This window comes from Equus asinus, chromosome 11 (genome assembly GCF_041296235.1).
Source record: "Equus asinus isolate D_3611 breed Donkey chromosome 11, EquAss-T2T_v2, whole genome shotgun sequence".
Classification (NCBI taxonomy): domain Eukaryota; kingdom Metazoa; phylum Chordata; class Mammalia; order Perissodactyla; family Equidae; genus Equus; species Equus asinus.
The window spans coordinates 72151479-72172271 of NC_091800.1; the positions used below are offsets into that span (position 1 = coordinate 72151479).

The 20793-nt window shown below is 41.2% G+C and overlaps 1 protein-coding gene across 42 annotated transcripts in view; it reads right to left on the reverse strand.

The window, feature by feature from the left end:
* Nucleotides 1-20793, reverse strand: part of DOCK9 (dedicator of cytokinesis 9) — a 273386-nt gene that overhangs the window by 156027 nt on the left and 96566 nt on the right. For 10 of the 42 annotated variants that reach the window (XM_014864890.3, XM_070520091.1, XM_070520087.1 and 7 more), the window contains exon 1: nucleotides 14689-14963. The exons of the other annotated variants lie outside the window; for them this stretch is intronic. In XM_014864890.3, the coding sequence (XP_014720376.1) occupies nucleotides 14689-14814 (126 nt within the window). In that variant the 5' untranslated portion in view covers nucleotides 14815-14963. Of the gene's footprint in view, nucleotides 1-14688; nucleotides 14964-20793 lie in introns of those variants that run through there. 42 annotated transcript variants of the gene reach the window in all.

The following is a 20793-nucleotide window of genomic DNA, read 5'->3' on the forward strand; positions in this document are numbered from 1 at the left end:
TTGTATTTATAATTTTGAATTATTTTTCTTAAGGCCCCCAAAATTCCATAAGCTTCATCTCTCACAAAACCTAGATCTGCCCTGATAGGGCCATATATACCACGTGGATACTGATCCAATGAAGGCAGTAGAGAACAGTGCTTAAGAAAGCTGAGCTTTCCTATGGGGCCATTGTTGAGCTCCACAGAGTCAATGCACGTAAAATGCTTAGCAGAGCATGGCAAACAGTAAGCACATAATGAACGTAGTTATTATTACTATTATTATTAAATGTGTTGCTTGCATGACAATAATCTTAGATTTTTGAGTGAGCACTCCACGTACATTCAATTTTACCAATCTCTTTACAAAAACTTTCCTCCACTCTCTAGGTACATATGAAATAAAACAGACAACAATGGCAGGGACTTTCACAAAGAAGGAAAAACAAAAGACCAAGTATAGAGGAAACTGTATAATAAATAGAGATGACACTGGAATTCAGGGACTGAGCCCAAAATAAACACAAATAGATGCTTACATTATGAACTGAATTGAGCATTGATGAAGTCTATGTCAGGAAGGATTGAAAAGAACAACAGTTGGGGGTCAGGGTCTACACAGAGCACTCAGATCCACTCCCACTAGGGCAGCTCTATGAGAGCAGCGGGGTCTAAGATTCAAAGGAAGAGGGAGGCAGGAGGAAAACCCAAGGGACACTGCTCTCAGAGGGTTATGTGGCACTTACCCAGGGGCGAAAATGGAGGCAGACTCAACTGGGGAGTCTAGCAGGCCCAGAGCCCACAGACAGTTTTCTAACAAAGAATCAAAACCCTGGTTTCCACGGAGGAGACCCAGAGGAATAGCCTGAGGCCAGGGCCACATGATCAGAAGAGTGGAGAGAAGGAGCTCATCTGGAGGGACAACATGGGCAGAGGTTAGCCACTGACTGATGTGGAGGTCCACCAGTCCCCACTACCAGTCAAGGCAGCGGGCAGCAGAGCAAACCTCCAGTGATCATGCAGCCCCCACGGATGCCAAAGAGCATGATCCACATGCCCTGCCCGTTAGTCTCCCTTGGAGGCTCTCTGAACTCACTCTCTCCCACAGTGCTTGCTGCTTTGGTTCTGGCTGCTCAACATCCATGCAAATTGAAATTCCAGAGCTGCAGGCAAGCACAAGCCATGGAACCTTCTCAGCGCCAGGAAAATGAGATTCCTCTGGAATCCAGCAGAACTGGAAAGTGCCAGCCCACAAATAAGTTCAATTTTGGCCAAACATGTATGAAGCCTCAAAAAACATGAGAAGAGCTTTGCAAAAAGACTTATTGATTCCATTGCTCTTCCCTCTAACACGATAGCTTCCCGTGAACTTTCTAGTTATTTCTTGCCTTTGTGTCTCTGGTAATTAAATGTTCACACAAGCTGAAACCCCAAATGCCACTTCTTGAAATAGCAAACTAAGGAAATGGCAACTCTTGGAACATTCTATTTTAAGAAATGAGAAATTCATCGTTTCTGCTTACAAAAAATTTAGGACTTCCTTGATTTATCTGCATGGTTATAAAAGCTACTTGATTGACTGAGACAAAGATCCTTCACGAAACTTAGTCCATGTTTACAACGGTGTACTTCTTAACATTGCCAACAGGACACCAGCACTGTTCCTGGGGACAGGGACAATGCAACTTGTGATAAGAACGAAGGGGCTTCTGAAGCCAGATGTTAATCAGCGTGGCCCCATGAACCTTCTTGCACTACCATCCTGCTCATGACTCTCACTCACTACATACTCCCACCAAGAACTTCTTAAAGTTGTCAAATTTGAAGAAAGAATCCTCATTTTCCCAAAAGTAGGGTGGGCACAGGAAATTAACAGCTGCCTCTCTTCTTCTCATGCAAATATTATTAGCAGTTACATGTTCCTTCTTTCCAGAGAGTTTTACTGAGCCTGTCCATGTACACTGTGCCAGGTTCTGGGACACCAAGATGAAAAGGACACAGTCCTTGCCCCCAGAGAGCTCACAATCCAGATGGGAGACAGATTTGTGAACAATTAGAACAGAATGACTGACAGCAATGGGAACCCAGAACTGGCATCTGACCCACTAGAATGAACCTGACTTCCCCCCAGCTGCATTACAAGCTCCACGAGGACAAAGATTTCTCTATTTTACTCACTGCTACCACCAGCACCTAGAACAGAACGTGGCATAGCACAGGCTCTCAATAAACATGTGCAGGATGACTGAAGGAACCCAACAACGTGGGTGCTTCTTGCAGGAGGTTGTTAGAGCTGAGTCTAAGAGATGAACAGTCAGCCAGGATTCAGAGTGGACTGGGGATTCCTTGTGGAGAAAATGGAGACCCCAGGTATCATGCTCTTGGATGGAACTAGATTTTATGGGGCCTGAAATTTGTATAATCAGAGGGGGAAGGGATTTAAAAATTACAAAATTATTAATATAAAGTTGCTGGAGTCCTTCCCAGGGCCTTGGAAGGGATTTTGAAATGGAAGCTTCATTAGCTTCAGGATAAATCCTGCTCTGAGCACTGTGAGTTAGGGAAGGAGCAAGCAGTTCAGAAGAGCTGGGGCAGAGCTGCATAAAGGGGGCAGGGTGGCACCAGGCCAAGGACTTGGGGCACAAGTCTCCAGGGGGCTACAGCATCACTGGAAATCCAAGGTGATGGAGAAAAACACATTTATGAGACCTCCTTTCTGAAAAGATGTTCTATGTGGCTGCAAAGAATACATGAATAAGCTACTTGAGGTGGGCAGTGGAATGCTCAGATGGACGTGCTTGAGAAACAATGGATGGTTAACTGTAGGGTTTTGGTTTCTCTGCATGGGTGAGCAACACTAAAGTCGGAGAACAGCTCCGAACAAGGCGCCCCACTCCACCTCTGCCCCAGGCAGCCCTCAGTCTCTCCTCTAAAATAGTAAACAAATATCTAAATTGTACCTGTTTGAGGGGGTACCAATGATTAGCTCACCTGGGGTGCCCATATGTCTCAAAGCCATCCCTGGACTGCAGCCTGTGGTGAAAGATGAGGCCAGAGTGGCAGGTGGGCCACGTTGAGAAGGGCCCTAAGGAAGCCAGCAAATTGATGCAGGAGCAAGGAGACTGAGAAACATAAAACTGGGTCCCGTACCACGCACCAGCAGTGGAAAATGACATCCCATCAACTTGTAATAGACACATCCTTCTTCCCTTAACCCATGACATTAAAACATAGAAGACCATGATAACCAAAATATGGTCAAATTCTCCAGACTGTTCATCAGCGTGTGCAGGAACAGTGGTCTCAGCAGTTGTTTAGAAGCGTGCTCGTTTAAAAGGAGCAGGAGGCTTGGTAATATTAGAACTAACAATTGTGCAAACACCAGAACCTGAGATTATCTGCTCTAACCCTCTCGTCTTACAGAAAGGGAAACCTGGGAGCATGGGAGTTAAGTGACTGTCCCAGGTCCCAGCAGGAGCTGCTGGCAAAGCTGGGCCTGGATCCCAAGTCTCCTGACTCCTGGTCCAAGCTCCTCCTCTCTGCCTCTACATTTTAATTTTTGCGCTTTCATTGACAACATGCACTAGCATGTAGTATAAAAAACTGGAGGAAAGAGAACCTTATCTAAGCTTGGACTGAGAAGCAAGCTCAAACCTGAGCATTAAACCACAACAGTTAGTGAATTGGGAAATATTCAGAAGAGTGCATAATAAACAACAAACTCTCAGGCATCTAAATAGATTTCTCACCACTGAAATGCGGTGTTATCCTCAGAACAGACTAACACCAAGAATGACACACTTGTGAACAGTATTTTATATTATAAACACTGATAAGATGCTGACTTTCCTTTTTATACTAAAAAAAGGACTCAAGAGAACTTGTCATTGAACAAAGGTTTTCTTTAAGTAGGCACATCACTATGAGCAGAACTTGGACACTCAAAATCAATCAATTTGATGGAAAGAAAAGAGTCTGGGTTTTGTATTTGTCATTTTTATAAATAACTGTGGTTTTCCAAAATTATCATCCTATTACTAAAATGAACAGAATTAAAGACTCCATGAAAAACTGTCAAATCAATAGCATCTAGAAAATGGCGTACGAGAAACATCATAATGAAAATTGAGGTAATAATAAAGACAATAATAATACTGATTGATGAAAACCCACATAACTGCTTGCATTTAGTCAGCTGCGCTCAATGGGGATGCCGCAGAGAATGCTAATGAAGAGAGGAAGGGATTAGGGACTTCCTCCACACCCTGTGCCCATGGAGCTTGAGGAGAGATTTGAGTGGCATGGGGATCTCGCCCTTGCAGACAGCGCCTCAAGAGTCTTCTATCCTGACATGGGGCATGGGCCGAGGAAGGCAGAGAAGGGTGTAAGAAGAGAGAGAGAGAACAGGCGAGAGCCTGAGGGGCGGGCTCAGCACGTGCCTCTCACACCACATCCAGGCCCAGCTTCTAATGCTGTTTGCCATTTTTTCACATGTGAAAAGCGATAATGAAAGCAAAAAAAGAAAAAAATGCACCATGGTCGTTGTAGACATAATTCTATCCTAAATCTACACTACAGATTCTTTTCCAGCCAAAATTTTCCCCCCTTTTTTTAGCACTGTGGCCTGAAATTCTTAATTCTTCCTATGTCAATGAAAGCTATTTTTGGAACTCTGAAATGAAGAGGTCAAGTAATTAAGCTAAAAGGCTCTAAAAGCCAGATTTGGTCAGATTTCAAAACAATTTACTTTAAGCTACTTATTTGAAGATATTGGAGGCAAGGGATGGAATATTCATAACACATATCTGGTTCACAAAAGAGTTTCTGCATACTTCAACGCCAGAAAGGCAGTCTGGAGACCAGTTAAGGGCAGGTGTGGGGAGTTAAGATTAAAATCCTGGTCCCAAAAATGTTTACTATTGTTGAAGGTGGTGACAGGTAGACGGGGTGGTTAGACCAGTACAGGGCTTCTCAAAGTGTAGTCTCCAGACCAGCAGCATCAGCAGCACCTGGAACTTGCTAGAAATGCACATTCAGCCCAGACCTGCTGAATCAGAAACTCTGGGGTGGGGCCCAGCAATCTGGGGTTTAACAAAGCCTCTAGGTGACTGATGCCCACCCAAGTTTGAGAACCACTGTACTAGTCTATCTACTTTCGTGTATGTTTGAGAATTTCACATTTAAAAGTTTTTTCAAAAAATCCTGGCTCCATTGCTTATTGCGTATGTGGCCTTGGGACAAGTTACCAAATCTCTATATCTGCATCTGAAAATGGGAAAAGTAATAATTTCTCTTATCATCATCCCAGGATTACTGAAGGGTTTCAATTCATAGTCCCTGGTGCAGAGAAGAACTCAACAAATGGTGTCATGGGGGTCATATATAGTTATGTGTCATTCAGATACAAGAGAATTTTACACCCTACAACATACACATGCCTTTGCTAGATCACACACACATTATGTCATTAAACCTCCACAAAACTCTGTATGGTTGTATCATCACCATTTCAGAGGAGGAAACTGAAGCTCAGAGAGGTTAAATGAATTAATGAAGGTCACACAGATGGTGACCCTTGGGTCTCCTGGCTCCAAGCCCAGGATCTTTTCCATCAACCATCAGCAATAAACATGATGGAATTTCAGAGTTCTAGAACAGGAAGCACTTCCCTAATGCTTCCATTTCTCTCCTTAGGGAAACACATAACACTGCTCCACACTGGGATGCTTCAGCCTCCACACTTCTAGGGAGGAGAGAAGTCTGAGGCTTTCTGCCCAGCTCTGAGATCTGGAAATGTAAGCTGCATTGAACTGCCCAGGCTCCATGACCTCACTGAGGGAAAGATAAAAGGTAGAGTCCTTTCCTGAAGGATATTCATTTTCCACCTCAAGAATTTAAAAATCATACTCCGAAATACTAAATCTTCATGAAGAACCAGGTTTGAACGCTGGGACACATATTAATACCATTAGGTAGTATTTTACTTACTTTACCAATAAATAGTTCAAGGACATGATCTTTGCAAGGAAAATCCAACCTTACACTTAAATCATGCGTTTTTCCTCCACAGATTCACAAATATGGTACCCCATCCAATGACTCACCCCCCGAAATGACAACTTTCTGTTTTGAGGCATTTAAGCTATGGAATGTGTAAGTTTAAAGACCTGCACTGTTCAAGGCAGTAGCTACTAGCTGCAGGTGCTACTCTGAACTCAGACATGCTGTAGGTGTAAAACAGATACCAAATTTCGAAGACTTAGTATGAATAAAAGAAAGTATAATACCTCGATATTCTTATAAGGGTTAAATGCAGAAATGATAATATTTTGGAAACACTGGGTTAAAATTATAGTATTAAAGTTAATTATACCTATTTCTTTTTACTTTAATTTGGCTACTAGAAAATTGGAAATTACATATGTGGCTCATGTTGTAATTCTATTAGACAGCACTATTAAAGACTGTATGAAACTTTAACGTAGGTAAATTTTAAAACTTCTCGGCAAAACAACGGACAGAACTCTTCCTGAAATTTTTACTTGGGAAGACAAGACAAATTTCAGAAAAACCACCACATTAGAGACAAAGTCGTCAGGTCTGGTCTTGGTCAAGTAAAGCAGGCAAACCGTGTTGTCCAGTGTTACTAACAGGCCCCTCCTTTCCTAATTCTCTCTCCGGGGGGAGCTATCTTCTTTGCCCTACATCTTTCAGGGCTCCACTACCTTTTTCACATATAATTAGTTTACTGGGATGCTGGTATTAAGGCCACACAATAACTTTTCCACATGTACTACAATCAACAAAGGTGATGTTTCAGCTTCAGGTGTGGCTGACAGAAAGGAGTGGTACTGATAACAGAAAGGGGTGCTGGCTAAGAGGAAGAGAGGGAAGGGTTTGACTTTGGTCACGTAGTTTGCACTTCCGTCCTCAAGTACACACATAAAATATTAGCTAACATTTTAATTTAGATAAAAAATAAGAGAAGCACAGGAGAGTTTCAGGCCACAACACCCATATCATATCTAGTCAAGGAGGCTCCTCCTGGTGCATCCCTTTTTACTTTTTGGTAGTTCAACACATTTGGATATTGATGGCTAAACCTTGAAGGTGCAAGAAGGAAGAATGAAAAAGGAGAATGATCCTCAGATCCAGTCTCTCCTGGAGGCCCTTTCTGCAACCCATCCTTTGCCAATACATTCCTCAAAGAGTGACCAGGACCATGCCAAGAAGTCAAAAAAAAAAAAAAAAAAAAAAAAGCTTTGATATTATGTCAGAGATGGAATACGAAAAAAAACCCCAAAACCACCCATGATTCCTCCTGAGCATAAACCCCCTTATTAGAGAGGGAATCTGGAGTATAAATCTCAGCTACAATATGGTGGAGATGCATAATAACTTAACACATTGGAATAATGATGCCATGATGGGTCACAGGAGCACACGGTCTAGGGTAAAATATAGGGAGAGGGTTTTAATAAGGCTTCTTGGAGGAGCTGGCATGTGAGCTGGGACTTGAAGGATAAACAGGAATGGTCGGCTATGAGGCGCGTGCCAGCAAAGGAAGAGCTGAAAATACAGGGCCTGGGTCAGAATGCATTTTGGCAGCTGCAGGAGATGAGGCCAGCAAGCAAGTTCAGGGCCAGCCTCTAAGGGTCAAGTAGGCCATGCTTCACCTTCTCTACAAAGGGAAGTTAGAACAGGGCTTTAAGCAGGAAATTGACCATAACTGTGTTTTGAAAAGAGTGGTCTGGTAGCACACTGGAGCACAGGAGCTCGGAGTAAGGAAAGACTGAATGCAGTAAGTTAACGAGGGCAGTCCAGATAACCTTTGGAGATGAGTCTGGAGGGCAGTCACTGCTACTATCTCCATCTGATAGAAACTCAACCTCGGCTTAGAAATGTCAAGTAGGTGTTTAAAAGACACAGGACCCAGGTCTGCTGACAGTGAGTCTTTGCACCACTCACTTGTGCTTCTCCCTGGGTAGTGACAACTCTCCACAGCCAGGAAATCCCAAAACAGAACTACGGACTGGCTCCTCCCTGAGAACCTGGTAAAGTCCTCAGAGACCCACTGGTTAAGTGGCACATGTACTTGTCTGGAAAGCGAACACTAAAAACTTCTAAAGCCTCAAAATGGTACTCTAAGAGAAACTTAGGACTAGCTCTATCACATTACAGGGATATTTCAAACTTCTGTAGAGTGGAGGATAAACCATAATTTTCAAGCCTTCCTGGTTCTAAAATTATACTCACACTCCTATGTCATCTGTAGGCTCAAGCCAGGTCTTCCTGCATCTCCTGTGTAATATTCCCTGCTAACTCCAAATTCTGCTGCCATTTTTATTTATTTCCAGGTTGGCCAACCCATGTCACTTGTCTTACTCATTACATTGGGTGGAAATCCAATATTCCCTGTTTTGTAGCTCCTACACCTCAAAACCCAAACGATTTTGAATAAACTAAGCTTAGAACCTGAAACCGAAACTCCAGGATCTTGACCTGACTCCATCATAGGCGATTCTGGATCAAAGATAATAACCCTGAAACACGGAGCTTTAGCCCCAGAAGAGAACCTAGAGATTATCTACTATACCCTTCTCCTCTTACAGATGAGAAAACTAGGGAAGTCAGGCCAGGGCGGGGAGGGGAGGGTGGTGATCAGCAGAGATTGCGAGGCAGATCCAGGACCAAAATTAGGTCTCTGGTCTCCAAAGTGCTTCCTATTAGACCACCCACACTACCTGCTGCCTGTGACATAGTTCTGCTGCCTGGTATTTAGTCAATACCTGTGAGAGAAGAGAGGACACTGGGCAAATGACAGCCTCCTCCACACACTGCGGCGACCACAGTACCCATTTTACTCATTAAGGAACAAACATTTCAGGCTTATTCTGGATCATGCCGTAAGTTAATAAAAAAAGAAATCTAGGGAGGAAAATAAGATGTCTCCCGACTCTCAGACATTCCACCAATATATATTCCTATATAACTTTCTGGGAAAATGATAAAAAAAAAAACACGACACCCAAAATAAGAGTGACTCCCAATACCAATTAATTCTATTTTGTTCATATTTCCAACTTCTTCAGGCACGACCATCCTTCTCTTTATCTGTGCTATTCAACCACTGCTGTTCTGTCACTTATAAACTGGACTTTCTCTAAAAATTTCTAAACTTGTTAAGGGCAGGGAGATTTCAACCTTCTTTTTCATCTTTATAATCCCAATGCCAAGCATAAACAAATACGCTCATTTTCATTAATGAATTTACATAAGTGTCCCGGTATGGATTTGGGGAAACTGGACTGGAAGCCTGGCTCTGCCACTTACTAAACGTGTCAGATTACCTAACCTCTCTGTGCTCAGTGTCCTCATCTGTAAAGTGAAACAATACTAGCGCCTGCCTCCTAGAATTGTGAGGATTAATGGAAAGAATGTATTTAATAGGCTTAAAATGGTGTCTGGCACAGAGCAAGGCACTATATAAATTTTTTTTTTTCCTTTTTCTCCCTAAAGCCCCCCGTACATAGTTGTATATTCTTCGTTGTGGGTTCTTCTAGTTGTGGTATATGGGACGCTGCCTCAGCGTGGTTTGATGAGCAGTGCCATGTCCGCGCCCAGGATTCGAACCAACGAAACACTGGGCCGCCTGCAGCGGAGCGCACGAACTTAACCACTCGGCCACGGGGCCAGCCCCACTATATAAATATTTTTGTTACACACACAAAGAAAACAACTGGCATTACCTTGTTATAAAAAATAGTGACCAGCCATTCTGCCTCCACATTGATGACAGACATGAAATAAGAAGTACACTGGAGCTGAGCGGATTTTTGTGCTCTATACAAGTAATAAGCCCAGAAAGTAAGAGAGGCTCAGTGTGGTAATGAGGTAGTGACGCAAGCTGTGGAAGCTCCTTCTCTGGGATAGTTTTCCCTGCCTGCAAAGTAATTAAATTCACCTCAACCCTATCTTAGCATGCACTCCCCAAGGATTCCTTCCACTGACCACTCCACAAAATATGTGTGCAATTTTGAGGGCTTCATTCATGCAAACTGTTCACATGAATGGTCAGGGGCCCCTAAGCCTTCTGCAAAGCAGAGCTAAGACTGCTTTAGGTGCTGAAAAATTGAGATCATGTCCTGCCGGAGCCAGTGATGATTTAAGTGTTGTCTGCCTAAGTGGGAAAGGATAGGTGAGATTAACACCCACTGAGCCCAATATTATCATGTGAAAAGCATTTCTGAGAAGTGAAGCCCCTCATTACCCAGACCTTGCTGCTTGGGGAGAGGAAGGGTGTTGGTCTCAGCCACCTGTGTGTATCCCCATGCACTCCACAATAAGTCTGGCAAATCCCAGGGCTTGTAAAGGTGGGTTGAATGAACGAAGAAACAAATGACAGGGAAACCAAAGAACGTAGTGAAACCTTATGACTCTGAATAAGTAAAATGTCCTGTTTTTCTGGGATTTCTGACCTGGGAATATGTCATTACACAGAGCATGCAGAAACTTCTTTCCTTCACCACTCAATATTTTAAAAACAAAGAAACTACTTATTAAATATCACCAACATAATTAACATCATTACTTAATTATTTCTAAAGATGTCTATAGAGATGCAGGAAAACCTGTAGGGCAGAAGGGCTTTACAAGTATAATTTAATTAACTCAATCGCAGGCATCTAAAGTCTTACAGGATATTTACAACAACATGACCATTGCCCGTAAGCTTATACTTCAGGGTTTGTGTCTTAATTCACTTCTGCTTCCTCTAGAGTAAACAGAACTTTTCTGTTTTCACAGGTAATGCACTGACTTGTACAACCAGAAGTCCCTTTCTACATCGGCACACGTGCTGCCTTCTCATGTACTCACTGAGCTAATCATTTCTTCAAGTATCAAAATAAGAACTCAGATTGCGTTTTTAACACTTGAAGATCCCAGAAAAATAACATAAATAGAAAAGGTATCTCTAGAAAGAAACTTTTCAAAAAATACCTAATGAGTATACGTAAGACATGAAAATTCAGTTCTTCTCTATCTTCACGTCCTCCAATGCTCAAAATTCCCCAAATAAGACCTGCGCTGCAGTCCTACCTGCCTCTTGAAAGTAACGCACTGAAAGGGCAACACGAACGACATCTATCCCAGCTTGAGGCCACGCCCTTTTCCTCCAAATTGTTGAGCAGTAAGAGGGAGAATAAATTATTTCCAGGAATTACTTGAGAGTTTGGGGGACAAAAATAGGTATTCAGATGTAAGCAGGGTAACTAACTTGTAGACATCAAGAATATCCTGATTGTTCCCCTGTTAGTCATTCACAGCCCACAGTCATTTTTCAATGGGGTTGGCTGTGAGCCGGCAGAGGAATGGGGAAGTTTCACCATGCACTTCCTCCCCTGCTTACTGTCACAATGAGGGGACAAGACCCACCTACGTAGGTGCCTGTAAGTTGAACCTCACAGCCTCTGAAACTTTATAATGTCCAAACACATACTTCTCATGGAAACAATGACTTGACCTAGCACGGAACAAGCAAGCACTACTAAGGGAAAGCTTAACTGTTGCCTTGGCAGAGGGGAAAGAAACATTACAGTAGTCCCCTCATCCACAGGGGATAAAACGATGAATAGTACTGAACCCTATCTATACTATTTTTTTCCCTATATATACATACCTACGATAAAGTTTAATTTATAAGTTAGGCACAGTAAGAGATTAACAATAACTAAGAACAATTGTAACAATATACTGTAATAAAAGTTATGTGACTGTGGTCTCTCTCTCAAATTGTGTGTGTGTGTGAGGAAGATTGGCCCTGAGCTAACATCTGTGCCAATCTTCCTCTATTTTACGTGGGATGCCGCCACAGTGCGGCTTGAAGAGCGGTGCTAGGCCTACACCTGGGATCCAAACCTGCAAAGTGGAGCAGGCGAACTTAACCACCATGCCACCGGGTCAGTGCCTCAAAATATCTGATAGTGTACTGTACTCACCCTTCTTCTTGTGATGATGTGAGATGATACAATGCCTACATGACAAGATGAAGTGAGGTAAACGACACAGGCACTGTGACCTAGCATTATTGTCAGACAGTGGTTGACCTCGGGTAACTGAAACTGTGGAAAGCAAAACTGTGGCTACGGGGGAACCTACTGTATTGCCAAAGAAAACGGCCAGAGGAGACTTCTGATAGAAGTTTCACAGAACAAGTACTTCTTCTGACTTGCATAAGTGCTTTAAGATATATTTACTAGTATATTCACTGTTAGTCATTCATGCACCAAAAGCCATTTTTCAATGACTATATATAGAGCTAACTGCAAAGAATTAGAAACAAATTGAATAGCCATCAAATTATGGTACGCTATAAAATAGAATACTATACAGCCAATAAGAGTAATAGCATTAATCTATATATGGTGACAGAGAAAGATATTCTTGATATGTTCTGGGAGAAAATTAATGCAGAAATCTATAGTACTAGTACATATTCCAAATACACAAACAATAAGTTATATTTTTATATGCACAAGAGAAAATCTGGAAATGTGTACACCAAATAATCAATAAGGGGCACTTCTGGAGAATAAAGGTATGGCACTTTACCTTTTTTCCCTATTTCTACACTATTCATATTTCTTATTACATGCATTAATTACTTTTATGCTTTCTAAACTATGTAATATTTTCCCCCAAGGAGTGATTGTGGACATAACTAAAACCAGCAAAACCTGATTTCAAAATACTACCTCTTGAATAAAGACAGTTACTTATATTTAAATGTTACAGATTTGGAGATTCTCACCAAGTACATGGGCTACTGACACAACAATAACGAACAGTACTGCAACAAGTAGATCTCATGGCTGTGCCAGCATACTTTTAAAAATTCATCCTGAAAAAAAGTTGTATTCCAAGCAGTTTGTTGAATTCTCATTTGCTGTGAGATAATCACAGGTAAGGAGATCTGCCCTGGGCAGAGGCCCTGCTTAAATATCCTTGCTTCTCTTATCTGATATTAGCTCTTTTTATCTTGCTTACCCTGAGGGAAGAAGAGAAACACTATCAGATAAGAAAAAGGTGCTTGTATCAATGCTGCCTTCACCTCTCCTTCACACCTCTCTCTGCAGGTGCACAGAGCCAGAGCTCTCCAGGCTGCCAGAAGCTTCTGGGCCCTGAGAAGCATTCCTGCCAGGTGCAGCTGCAGCCAGCACAGCCTCATCCATTGCAATGGAAATAGAACTCCCAGTGGAACTGCCTGGAGTGAGATTTGACCTAAACAAATAACTGGGACATGAGCAGCTGATTTTTTGAGCACTAGAGAGAAAAATAAGTTTTTTAAAAGTCACTTGTATGATTTAAAAAAAAATCACACAGCATCTTTCTACAGTGTATTTATTCCTCTGGACAAATATTTCTACACATCTGGAGAATCACTGACAAAAGATTTTTAAGAATATTCACAGGGGAACACAAACCACACAACTTCCTCCAAGAAATCAAAAGTTACATCAGCTGGGAGCTTTAACCAGTTAAATCTATACAGCATGTAAGTGGCTCAAGCTACACAACAGATAAATGAACTATTGTGCTAGAAGAAAGGAATCCAAGATAATGAATAACATCTCTAAACAATATGCAGGGGGAGAGAAACCTAAATCTCTGAGATGAAAAACTGCAGTGAAAAAGCCCATCACACTTCACTTTCTCAGTTCACTGTTAGCAATGTAATTTTTAAGGCAATGCAATAAATGGCCAGTCGCATATGTCACGGAGGATAGCAAGTTAATTCAAATCAAATATATTATAGGGAAGTTTAAGTTCAGATTCTTAAAGACATTAATTGAAAATTAAGTTAATTAACCAAATATTTTATGATAATAGGAACTGAACCTTCATATTAAAAAAAACACTAGATATAATCGCTAAGTACTAGTTTAACAATCCCTTTAACAGATCATTTGAAAGGCTCAATTGTCCCCTCTGAAGTTCATGTTGGTGGTTTTTTGCAGTTTGCTTAAAAAATTATGTGCCTTTATTGTACTAAAGAAATTCCGAGAGAGAGAAGCACAACCTACTCACTGATGATAACAACACAAGCATTTTTCACATTCCTTCCTTACAAAGTCTACAAAAGTGCTTGAATTTATCCAAACTACTATTAGTTTAGCTAATGTTAAAAATAGAAACTTTTCTACCAATTGGTTCAAAGTTCAGGTTATTTCTTACAGTGTTCAAGGCAAACCTGTTTAAATGAGTGAGAACACATGTAATTTCAAGTTAGGTTCCTTAAAACCCCCAACGTCATCTTAATTTTCACAATAACACAAATACATAAGGTAAAAATGTTTTCATTTTGCAAAAGACTACTTTGTCAACCCTCTAGAAGGCAATTACAACGTGCCTCCCTGGGTTTCCATCTGGCAACACTGCAGCTAGGTGGGACATAATTTTGAACAATACATAACAGTTGTTCTATACAAAGAAGCCTCCTGGAAACCACATTCACCCACAAAATGTCAACATATCTTTCCTCACAAAGAAGAATCAAAGTGGAACCAAAGCCAAGCTACAGGAAAAGAGAGAGAAGAGAGTTCACAAGAGACAGAGTAAGTTTTAAAATCGAGCAGAGGGCAAGAAGGCACCAGGCGGGCACTTCGTGGAGAAGACAACAGAGACACTGTGGAGGCGCCCCTCTTACCAGCACGGGCCCTGGGCTCTCTGCTTCCACTTCTCCCTGAGCGGCATCCTTGCACTGCAGAGGGGACTCGATCACAAGCTCCTTTTTGACACTTCTACTACTTGTCCTGCATTTATCAGCCTGCATTCTCAGCTGAAAACACAAGTCAGAAAGTCTGCAACTGGAACAGCTGCGAGTCCCTGGCCGTGCAAGGCACACGCATACCAGTGGCCTGAGGAAGAAAAGAAAGCTGGCTTCCTAGGCACAAGTGGTCAGCCCCACTGTCTGGGTCTGCAGAGCCTGTGGGGGTGGGAGGGCATGCCAGCGAGGGCCAGCCTCCAGGGGTGTTACTACTGCTCGGAAAATGGGAGGTTCCCACTTGCCGGCCAAAGGAAAACAAACCCCAAACTGTACAATACACAGTGTACTGCCTCTCCGATAAAGACCAGCCTCATTGTGTCTGCTCCACACGGCGTGGGCCAAATCAACCCAAAGGAAAATACTGCAGTGTTTAAAAAAAACAGTCACGGTTAGACTCCTTCATAATTATTTCAAATCTGAGGCTCCTGGAACAGAAGAGCAGCTAGGTCGTCTGGGTGTTCTAAAATTCTTACGGTTTCTGGATGCTTTCCTTCATGTTATGGCTAAACACCAAATACTTGGCTGATGATCAAAGCAGGGAAGAGCAACCAGCAAAGGGTTCCCATAGCCTGTACCTCACGGGTGTAGGTATAAGGAAAGAGTTTCCCCCTGCACAACAGACTGCAGGACGCAAAACTTAACTTATCTACTATTCTATGCCGGAAAGACAAGGTCATCAAACATTTTCACAGGATACCATGTATCATGGTAAACACTTTTATTAAACAGAATACTACTTTCAGTTCATCCACAGCTGTGCCAGTACCAGTAGGTAATGAGCCCAGGACTAGGTACCAAAGAAGATCATAGTAAAATATAAGGCAGAATGTCTCTCTCTTCAAGGAGCATCAGAGCAAGCTGGAAAGGCAAGATGAATAGACATCATAAGTGACAGATTAATATAATTAATAGAGATTTACACAAAAGCACAGGATAGCAGCTGGGTCCCCATGCCATGGTTTGATGGTGATAGCACCCAAAATTTGTTTTCCCAAACGCCTGCTATTTCTACCATTTCCTCATGTTAATAGTGGAGCAATTTTTAAATCATTTTAAAATCATTTCTTAGGAAAAATTAAAATAGAAGTGTTAAGGGATTTATTTTAAACATTACATGGAAAATGAGCATTAAAGTGTGATTAAATATTAATCCACACTTCCTGGGATGCTGCAGAGCTTCTCCCTGTTAGTGACTCTGCTTATTTCCTTGAAATCAGCGAGGATTTAGTAACCGTAATAACAGAAGCAGCAGTAGTAAGTAAATAATGGAACTAGGTGTCACTTAGCAACAACAGGTACCACAAGGGACACTACTCAGTGTACATAGGTACACTACTCATGGAAATACAGAAGCCGTTATAGAAGATACAGGTACAAGTCTCCCACTTTCCAGGGGAAGTAACTGAGGCTGGAAGGGCTCAGAGGGGGCGGTGGGGAAGCCAAGATGGCACCTACGTCTGCACATTCTCCTCCTTCCCACCAGGGCCTGCCGAGACGGCTCCAGTCTCTGTCACTCAAACACCGGGAATCCTTCTGAATGTGGATATTAACTGTAGAATGAGTCACAAGGGCTCAAGGAGTCCATAAAAAGCAAGTAGTAGTTTCTATAATAATTCTTTTTAAACTACCCAATTTCTCAACCTTGGGTAATCTCTTAGGGTAAATAAAAACACTACCAAATCAGTGTTTCAGAGTAATATGATCTATGAATTTAAAAAATCTTTGTAAAGTTACAAGAGGATAGGGAAAAAAAAAGGAGCCTCAGAAAAGAGTTACATAAATATAGGATTAAAAAAGTTATATCGAAACTTAGAAATGTCCTGTGAATCAGAGGAGGCAGGAACGGATGAAGCCACAAGCACTAAACCAACAAACTGAGATGTAGTGAAGTACAGTGTAACCAACGACTCGAAAACCTTTTGAAATGGCTCAAGAAGTTCTAAAAAGCCCAAGTCTCCCTCAAATCCCCACCATCATTAAGCTACCAGAAGTTTTGGACTTTAAGGGGAGAAATGCTATCCTATTTATTGGGTCAAAATACTCTGACATTCTGTAAGTAATGAGAAGGAACTTAAAAGGTTATTTTATGAACACTGTAAGTGCTTGCTGTGCCCCAAGCCCTGCATAGATAATAACTTATTTAATCTTCATAACAACCCTACAAAGTAGGGTCATCCCCATTTTACAGACAATAACATGGTTATCCCCATTTTAGAGATGAGGACACTGATGCACAGAGAGGTTACATATGTGCAGAAGGTCACACAGTGAGCAGTGGCAATATGGATCCAGTGTACACATCCTTAACCGTGACAGCACACTGAATCAGTTGTCTATTCCAACTACGACAACTGCTAAAAAGTGCAAATATGTAAAAGCTACTGATCAGCAATTAAAGATAAAGGCAGCATCTGAGTTTAATCCTATCAAAGCAAACTAGTGAAGAGGCAAAAAGGTAAAAATGGCATTCACAGCACACTGCCTGTATATAGTAGGTGTTCATTAAATGGTAACTACTCTAATTGTTGTTGATCTTGTTATTCCAATCTGAAGAAAGTAACATTAGTCTTAAATTCAGGACTTCGGCTGTGTGATCTAAAACGACAATTCCACCAACTGCTGCTACGACACATTACAAAGTGCTTCAGCAATTTAAAATCAACTGTTCTTTCCTCTTTGCTGCTTGGATATGACAGCTGCCTTCAAACGGTCATCTTGAACACCCCGTGTTCAAGCCATGAGCCAGGCATCATCTTCCTGAAGTTCTTCTATATTTTTCCAAATTTTAGCCAAGAATTTATACTTCTTTTGTAATCAAGGAAAAAACTCTGAATTGGCTCTGAGCTTCCAGGTAGGCAGGACAGGAAGGCAAACATGATCAGTTCTATAATTCATATCATCAAAAGGATAAAACATACTAAACTGTAAGACAAGTAAATTTTTTTTCAAGTTTCTTACACAGAGATTTACATAAAAGGGGACTTAATTAATGCACTAGACAAGGTTCTCAGCATGCGTATAGGAAATGCAGCAGCAAAATTCACACAGCTTTCTCATCACCATCTCAGAACATTATGCTTAAATCTTGGGTAAAGGAAAGCAATTCTGGGAACAAGACAGTCATCTAGTCTATCACCTTCGAGTGGGTCCAACTTATGAAAGAAGGAAATTCTCAGGACTTAGAAGAATGGAGATACTACTGTCAGCTTTCCCGCTACCTAATTTCTCAGGCAATGCAAAGTGCTCTTGTCCTACTCTGCTCGTTTAGGACAGACCAACACTTTAGAAGTCTGATAGTCAAGGGGAGTCACATGGTACAGCATTTCCCTCCAGAACCTAAACCTCCAAGTAGGATGTGGTTTCTCTAGGGGGTTCATGAGATGAATGCCTGAGGACATTAGAATGACATCTGGTTAGAGCAACCACAAGAGGAAATGCCATCTCAGAAGGACAGGAAGTAGGTGGCCAGGGTTTCTGTTACAACATTTCAAAGAACAAGGTAGATGCTGGACCTCTGGATTCAAACCTACAAACATCTACTACTATCTAACCTCAAGTTCTTTCACACATTAACTTGTTTAACTCTTATAATAACAAACACATCTATTAACATGTATTAAGGATATAGAGTTTTACTGTTAAAACAGAACAGAGTAAATCCCGTAGGGAAGTAGGCACACTTCAGAAGTAGGATGGGAATGAATACTTCTCTATGTGGGTTTCAATTCTTAGATTTAAAATGTATACAAATTGTTAGACAGGTTGGGTACACAAACCATGAAAACTTTATAGGAAATTTATGGAATTTTCTAAGGGCAATTTTTTGCTATAAGGTGTAACCGCCCCTGACACAGGAAGGGTTAATAATCACTGGAAAAGGCTTGCCAACAAACTGTGACCTGGAGGTGAGATGGCTGGTTAGCCAAAGATGGGTAAGATCTCCAGAAGGAGGAAACCTAAGCCAGGCACAGCCGCCCAGGGCACAGATGAAGACAGGATATCGGGAGCAGAAGGGGCCGTTGCCTAGGAGGCCTTGCATGTTCTGAGATAAAAATATACGAGCACAGCAAAAACATGATAATATCAAAACAGAGACCAAGGGAGGGCTCCTTGAGAAATCACTAAGAATTCTTGGCATCCGCTAATTACTTTGTCCAGAACACTTTGTGTATGTTTAACAGATGTAAGCTGTATATATATTGAAACGCTGGTTATAATAAACTCAGAGTGGCCATCAGCCCTCTCTGCATCTATCCTGGTGGTGTGTACATTGGATCGTGACACCAACATAAGGGAGGCTAACTTTAGACTCTAAAGCTCCCATCTTCCCCCTCCCACCATAGGATGAAGTTCCATTACATTTTGAAAAGCAAGAAGCTGAAGGACCCTCTCACCCAGAGGACTCCTACACATGCCTCAAGACCCAGTTTAAATACTACTTTCCCTATGAAACTTTCTTGATCCTCCTGGCCAGAATTAATTAGCTCCTCGTCTGTTAACCCTCCAGGGAGCTTTTCACAGTCTACCTTTTATTAAGTTTGCATATGTCACACTCTTCAGTGAGACTGTAAATTCATGAGGGTAGGGACTGTACTTAGCCATCTGTGAGTCTCCAGTGTCTTAGGTACTGCAAGCACTCAAAACATATTCGCTGAATCGAATGCTTATGTGAGTTTTGTGTCACTGCTTATCTTTAGCCCTAAAGTGAAATTTAATTGTAAAAACATGCTAACATTTTCATTTGTTAATGGCCCAAATTAAGGCAGAGGCATTCAACTGTTCATAACTGAAATCCAAAATACCATTTACTAATAATTAAAATGTTCTTGGGCCAGCCCCACAGCCAAGTGGTTAAAAGTTGCGGTGTTCCGCTTTGGCAGCCCAGGTTCACAGATGTGGATCCCAGGCGCAGACCTATGGCACTCATCAGCCATACTGTGGAGGCATCCCACATGCAAAGTGGAGGAAGACAGGCACAGATGTTGGCTTGGGGCTAATCTTCCTCAAGCAAAAACAGAGGAGGATTAGCAATGGATGGTAGCTCAGGATGAATCTTCCTCACACACACACAAAAAAGTGTTCTTTCCTCTCAGCTAAAAAAACGTTATTCTGCAAAACTTGCTAGACATTTTTTGACACAAAGGTACACTTGGAAACAATACAACTGAACCTTTAAGAAGTGCAAATAAACTTGTTTTAAGAAACGAATTATATAAAATTTGAAAGCGCATTTTGCTGTAGCTAATAACTATATAATAACTGTACAAGGAATATATATCAATTATTTCAAATTAATGGAACGTTTTACTCTCTGTTTAGGGGCTCTTAGCACATCAGAAGGATATTTAAAATATAACAATCAACTTTAAAGGCAAAAAATGTATATATATTTTGGAGTAGAGGCTTTCAATTATATATATATCTTTAAAGTATATATAAAGTATATTTAAACATATAAAGCATATATATACAAACACATACTTTAGAGAAGAGACTTAAATATGTATTAGAGATATATATACATCTTTTTTCTCTTTATTTTTTTATTGAGGTTAACAGTGGTTTATAACATTATATAAATTTTATGTGTACTTCATTATATTTTGACTTCTGTATAGCCTACATTGTGTTCACCACCACAAGTCTAGTTGCCATCTGTCACCATTCAAATGTGCCCCTTTATCCTTGTCACCCTCTCCCTAGCCCCTTCCCCTCTGATAGTGGAGATATATATCTAGATATATTTATATCTAAGTATTAAATAACTATACATATTATATATATACATATTTATATTTAAGTCCCCAAAGTAATCATTCCTTTTCTCTTGTTCTGGGTAAATTTGAACTACTAAGTAAAAATTATTATGAAAAACTGAAAAACGGAGCAAATGACTAAAGATTTTCCACAGTGTATTGTTACTCATCAGCTTGCTGGCCAAAGAAAAGAAAAGGTGTCAGGAACACGATCTGCCCTTCTGAGAAA